Source organism: Mesitornis unicolor, unplaced genomic scaffold (assembly GCF_000695765.1).
Source record: "Mesitornis unicolor isolate BGI_N332 unplaced genomic scaffold, ASM69576v1 scaffold29020, whole genome shotgun sequence".
In the NCBI taxonomy this organism is placed as follows: Eukaryota; Metazoa; Chordata; class Aves; order Mesitornithiformes; family Mesitornithidae; genus Mesitornis; species Mesitornis unicolor.
The window spans coordinates 25,199-31,439 of NW_010158049.1; the positions used below are offsets into that span (position 1 = coordinate 25,199).

Genomic DNA, 6,241 nt, shown 5'->3' on the forward strand with positions numbered 1-6,241 from the left:
GAAAGGCATATTACAGCAAAAGGGAAATTCAGAAGTTGTTCTGAGCTCAGATTGGGGTGAATGCTGAGCTGTGTGTATAAAGATCTGTGTGTACTCTCACTGGAGAAGTGGATGTGTCTTCCACGGGTAACTGGTTAGTTCTTTTCACTGTTGTCCCAGTTCGGGTAGTATTTGTATCTTTCACACCTTTGTAGCACAAACTTCAGGCTGAGCCAGACATAAATGTTGATCAAATGAAGCTGATGTCTTGATCTTGTAGCGAGCTGGTATTTCCACCCCAGAGAATTCTGTTGAGGATGAGAATAAATGTTAAGTTGACACAGGAAAGGGTCTGGCTTGATGACATTACTGTATTTACACATCATAGCCTGGACTATTCCAAGAATTGCTACATAGTTTTGCCTGAAAAGTTTGCAAAAGTGTACTTTTGTCATGGGCTTCCTGGCAAAGCAAAGGGAAGTTTTACTTTAATTGTTAGAGTAGACCAGAACCTTGCCAAGGACATACACCCCTTCCCTATCTAGAAGCCTTTATTTTGCCTTCCAGAAACATAGTCCCTATTAGATTTTTCTTATACCAGAAATTCTGTGTATTTCTGTGCAAGTACTGTGGCTTACTACATACAAAACAATTAAATAAATTGCCCTTTTTAGTCCTGTGAGAGTGACAGTATTAACATTATTTGTATTGCTGCTTCTGTGTATTAGTCCTTAAGTAACCTGTGTGTGTATATTGCTATGGAGACTTAATCTTACTCAGTAATTTTCTTTGGCACTTGTTGTCTTGTCTAGGCAGTTTCTGACAGTGGTTCAGAATCCCAGATCTTGGACCTCTCCAACCGCTTCTATACTCTCATACCTCATGACTTTGGGATGAAGAAACCACCTCTCCTAAATAACTTGGAATACATTCAGGTATTGACTGGAAATAGTATGTTGTTTGCAGGCAACAGGTCTGCTGTCAGACATCTAACAAAGAGAATTTGTGAGGTTTTAAGACTAACTTTAACCTCATGCTTTCATGAGGTTAAGCTTATTTTTCTTCAGAGTATGTTTGTTTATGTGCATATATGTGTGTATACATATACAAATTGTATATATAAAGTATTAGAAAATGTATATATGTTATATATTGTCTGTATATATATATATATACACACATGCGTGTGTATATTCTATTACATCTAAGTTTGGTTTTGTTGTGTTTTTTTTATAAAAAGGCAGTGGTATTCTGTTGTTAGATAGCAGCGTGTGGCCAGTGATTCTTCACGTACACTTTTATAACTTGTGGTATTTCAGAGTTATTTTGGACATATCAAAGGCACATGTAAAATGACCTCTTTAAATTCTTCAGGCTAAGGTGCAGATGTTGGACAATTTACTTGATATTGAAGTTGCTTACAGCCTTCTCAGAGGTGGAAATGAAGATGGAGATAAAGACCCAATTGACATCAATTATGAAAAACTTCGAACTGATATTAAGGTAAAGAAAATAAAAGGAAATGAGTGACTGAGTACAAGCTGATGTGCTATTAGTTTGGAGTATAACAAACCACCTAGACTGTAAACGGACAGACATATCAGCGTGAGTTCAGTGAAGGGCCACTGAGGTGGTTGAGGGACTGGAGCATGTGTTGTACAAGGAGATGCTGAGCGAGCTGGGGCTTTTTAATGTGGAGAAAAGAAGGCTCAGGGGAATATATGAGTATCTGATGGGGGAAGAGAGTAAAGAAGACAGGGACAGACTCTTCTTAGGGGTTTCCAGTGACAAAAGGCAATGACCACAAACTGAAGTACAGGAAATAGTATTTAAACAAAAGAAAAAGCTTTTGTTGTTGATGGTGTTTGGCTTGTTTTTTTGGTTTTGTTTGTTTGTTTACTCTGAGGATCATCAAACACTGGAAAAGGTTGCCCAGAGAGGCTGTGGAGGGCTCTATTCTTGGAGGTTTTGAAAGCCTGACTGGGCTCAGCCCTTGGCAGTCTCCTCCAGCTGACCCCACTTTGAGCAGGGGGGGTTGGAAATCATCTCAATTTCCAGAGGTGCCTTCCTGTCTCAGACATTTTGTGACTGAGTACTGTCACATCATCTTTAGCTCGGAATAAATTTCAACCTAAATGATAGAGGAGGCTTAAACTGAGGAGTTGCAAGCATATGGTGGATGTCATGTTATAAGAATTTGTATGCTAAAGAAACTTCTCTTGTTGCCTCTTTGCAGGTTGTTGACAAAGATTCAGAAGAAGCCAAGATTATTAAACAATATGTGAAAAATACTCATGCTGCTACTCACAACGCATATGATCTCAAAGTCGTGGATGTAAGGCTGGGCAATACTAGGGTTTAAGTTTGGGAAGGTGGACTTGTCTAAGTTGGCTTACTTGTTTGCAGTTTCCTTTTATTTTGGGGTAGCTTATGTAGTTTCCTTTGTTGAAGGGATGGTTTGGTAGACCAACTGCTATTTAATAGAATGGCAAAAGTCTAGACAGAGATGAGCCTAAGCTTACTAAGGCGTCTTTGGGTGTGTGTTTTTATTTTAGTTTAACTGGCCTCAAAAAGCAAGTGAAGGAGCATTCATCTTCTAAAATTGAGCATTAGTTCATTGAATGACTTTTCAGAAAGCTACGGTCTCATGAAAATGCAGAAGGGAAAGTGGAAGAGTAATCAATAACAAGTACTGTGTGATCAGTGCTACCTCTTTTTTTTGTCTAGCATGGCACAGCAAACTGCAAATACTGAAAACCATCCAGATCAATTTTCCTGGCAAATTAGTGTATATTCCAGACTGGATGGGGTTTTTTAATCTGATTAGTTGCATGAAGGTAATGGTTTATTTCCTTGGTTGTTCTTTTTCTCCTCTCCTTTTTTGAATTGAAGATATTCAGGATTGAGCGTGAAGGGGAGAGTCAGCGTTACAAGCCTTTTAAGCAGCTTCATAATCGCCAGCTGCTGTGGCATGGTTCCCGCACCACCAACTTTGCTGGTATCCTCTCACAGGGTCTCCGGATAGCTCCCCCTGAAGCTCCTGTGGTATGTTAAACAGCTTCTCTGGCTGGCTCCATCCCTATGCCCGGAAGTGGCCAAAGTCAGAGACAACCCAAATAGGAGAATTTGTGTGGGGAGGGCTCACTGTTATCTCTCTGCATGCAGCCAACATGGTGCAGAATGGGTTGCTGATCAGTGTCCACAAGAGCTTGAGTTGCAGAATTGCTCTTGTGAGAGCCCAGCCAGGTGGATTCAATGCTGCCTTTGTTTTATTGTTCCAATCTTTTTTTTTTTTTTCGTCTTTTGCTGCTTGCAGACTGGCTACATGTTTGGGAAGGGCATCTATTTTGCAGACATGGTGTCCAAGAGTGCCAACTACTGTCACACATCTCAAACTGATCCCATAGGCTTAATACTACTGGGAGAAGTTGCCCTTGGAAATATGTAAGTAATTTATGAAGGATATTTGCTGAAAATGCTTAATAAGTTGTAGTAGAAGGTGATCCTAAAATTGCAAGCCTTGTCTTCAGTTTGAAGAAAAAGCTCTCTGTATTTCTTTTTTCTTAAAATGAGAGCTACTTAGTGGGGCAAAAACATCAGTGTTGCAGGCCCAGAATCTTATACTAAATGCCAGTATCATTATAATTAGTAACTGAGACAAAGGAAGACTGTTGAGTTCCAAAAGAGTAGAATCTAAATTAAATTTATATTAACTCACCATAAAGTGAAGCCTGGGGGAAAAAAAAAAGTTTTTTCAGCAAGCTAGTTTAAGATGAATGTAAAATGCTGTTATGTGTTCTTTGTGCTGTCCAGGTATGAGCTAAAGAATGCTTCTCACATAACAAAATTGCCCAAGGGAAAACACAGCGTGAAAGGTAAGCATTAGGAGTTGTCACTGGTATTCTGTTACTGATGGCTAACTCACCTTGTGGCTCTCTGCTTAGGAAAGAGAAGTGTAGTAATTTCATAGATACATACTTTCTTTAAGAGTTCACATAATGTTGCCCTATATTTGCCTCTGTACATGTATATGGTGTTTTGAGATGAGAGTTAGTAAGTACACTTAGAGTGTTAAGACTGAAGTTAATGTGTTGCCTGAAGTTCAGGAAGAAACTTGCGTTTGATATTACACAAGAGAACGTGTAGGATGTGTTCTCTGGCTTCCGACTCGCTTTCATCAGAACAATACTATGTATTTTAGAAGAAGGATGAGAGGTTTGATAGATCAGAAAAATAACTGTTTAGCTTTCAAAGTGCCTTAGAAGCTTGGAGAGACGGCAAAATCTGAGAATAAAAGTTCAGATGGAACAGCTGTTCTCATTACATTCCTATCTGCAAAAAGTATCAGTATATTGCACTGAAAAAGATGATGAGAGAAAAGACTTAGCTCTCTAATTCTAGCAAAAGAAATTATAATCATGACTATCTTCTATACTGAGATGAAAATGTGAAGAACAGAAATGTTCAATAATGAGTGACTTTTCTTAAACTATTCATTTTGAGAGTCTTAAAAAATCAGTTGCCTAAAATAGAATATATGATTAAACATATTTTTCAATACATACTACTCACACTATTATGGATGTCAAATCAGATTTGTATTGAAAAGTTTAAAGAGAATAAGAATTGGTTCATTACACTTCTCTGAAAATGCTGCAATGTGCGTATTTTCATTAGTGGGCCTAGGATATGAGAACGAAGTCTGGTCTGATTTAGCTTTGGTCATACGCATTAGACAATTAACAGCCAAATGTCTAAAGTTCTCAGTTTTAATGTGGTAGAGTACAAGTACCATAAGTATGGTGATGCTAAATTGAATAAACTGACTATATCCTTTGTGTTCTTTTTAAGATAATTTTGTACTTTGTCAGCATTTGAAAATACATGGGAAGTAATATTTGACTGGCAGAGTAATTTTCTTTATGTGCAAAGTCTGTGTTTGCCTTCTAGGTCTTTAACTAATGTTTTTTTCCTTTCTAGGCTTGGGCAAAACTGCACCTGATCCCACTGCCACTACCACCCTTGGTGGTGTAGAGGTTCCCTTAGGGAATGGGATCTCAACAGGAATTAATGATACCTGTCTTCTGTATAATGAGTATCCTTTGCTATTTTGTTGGCTGCACGCTGTGTTTGAGTGTTGCTGAGTTTAGCAGGACCTCACTAATGTCAGTCAGAAGTTCTGGCACGCTGTGTTTTGTTTCTTTTAGAACTGCTTTGGATTACTTGCAAATAATTTAGAGTTCCTTCTCCTAGGGAGATGATTTTGCACTTGTCATTCTGCAAAAAAAGGAAACAATATATGTAGCAAATAGCTGCTGCCCCAACAGGACTCAGTACCTGAAGGCATTGGAGTGGCCAGGCAACACTGCCCATTAGTGTCTTGCCCAGAGATGTGCCAGGACAAGGAAAGGGGAATGCAGCCTCTGGTTTCATCACACAGCTTCTCTTGTGTTCCCCAGACCCTTTGCAAATATCGAGGTAAACCTCAGATGCCCATCAGAGATGTAGCCCTTAAACCTCTTTCTAGGCAGAAATGCCCACAGGTGAATGCGTGCCCAACATTTATAAGAGGTCATAAGAATAAGTGATGTCTAAGGTCTCAGATAAATCTCTTCACTGCCGGTGAAGCAAGTAACCCATTAGTACAGCCTCTGAGTTGTGTAGAAACTCCTCTCTTAGTAAGATGTTTTCCTCTTACAAGCAGTCTTGGCAACAGAACTCATGCCAGTGCTCTTTTTGTCTTGAGTTTTCTTAAATACAGCATCTATCTTGGTCAGATGTTAAAATATAGTACAGCTGATAATAGCTAATTGAGGTAACATGATATGCATTCATTTTGTTTTACACTGTGTTTAATGGGGATCATTTTAATCTAAAATTGGGATTTGAGGTAAGGTTGAGGCCTAAAGAGAAACAAATAGGCAAGCTGGGACTGTCTTCTGAAAAAATAAAATGGTGTGGTGCAGTCATAGAATGTGCAAATAGTGCCAACCATTGTAGAGCTCTTCTCTGTGATTCCGGAATGGGTTTTTTAGTGAGGAAATTAAGAGGACATTAATGACTTTGTGATGGAAGGTAGCAATAGGGCTACAATTATAATTGTAGATGACAAGTCTGTAAATGCAAATCTCATCTAGGCTATGTTGCTTTACTGTTTGGATGGCAAGAGAGATGTTGTGTGTTGTGGCTCTGGCTGACAAAAAAAAAGTCTTCAAGAGCTACAGCCCTGTATCTAAGTCAGTTCACCTGCCTGTCACTCAGG

The 6,241-nt window shown here is 38.9% G+C and overlaps 1 protein-coding gene across 1 annotated transcript in view; it reads left to right on the forward strand.

The window, feature by feature from the left end:
- The window catches only part of PARP1 (poly (ADP-ribose) polymerase 1), a 29,497-nt gene that overhangs the window by 22,157 nt on the left and 1,099 nt on the right, over positions 1–6,241 (forward strand). Inside the window, exons 15-21 of the mRNA XM_010182358.1 lie at positions 790–914; positions 1,354–1,482; positions 2,216–2,314; positions 2,872–3,024; positions 3,296–3,423; positions 3,793–3,854; positions 4,960–5,074. Of these exons, the coding sequence (XP_010180660.1) occupies positions 790–914; positions 1,354–1,482; positions 2,216–2,314; positions 2,872–3,024; positions 3,296–3,423; positions 3,793–3,854; positions 4,960–5,074 (811 nt within the window). The remainder of the gene's footprint in view (positions 1–789; positions 915–1,353; positions 1,483–2,215; positions 2,315–2,871; positions 3,025–3,295; positions 3,424–3,792; positions 3,855–4,959; positions 5,075–6,241) is intronic.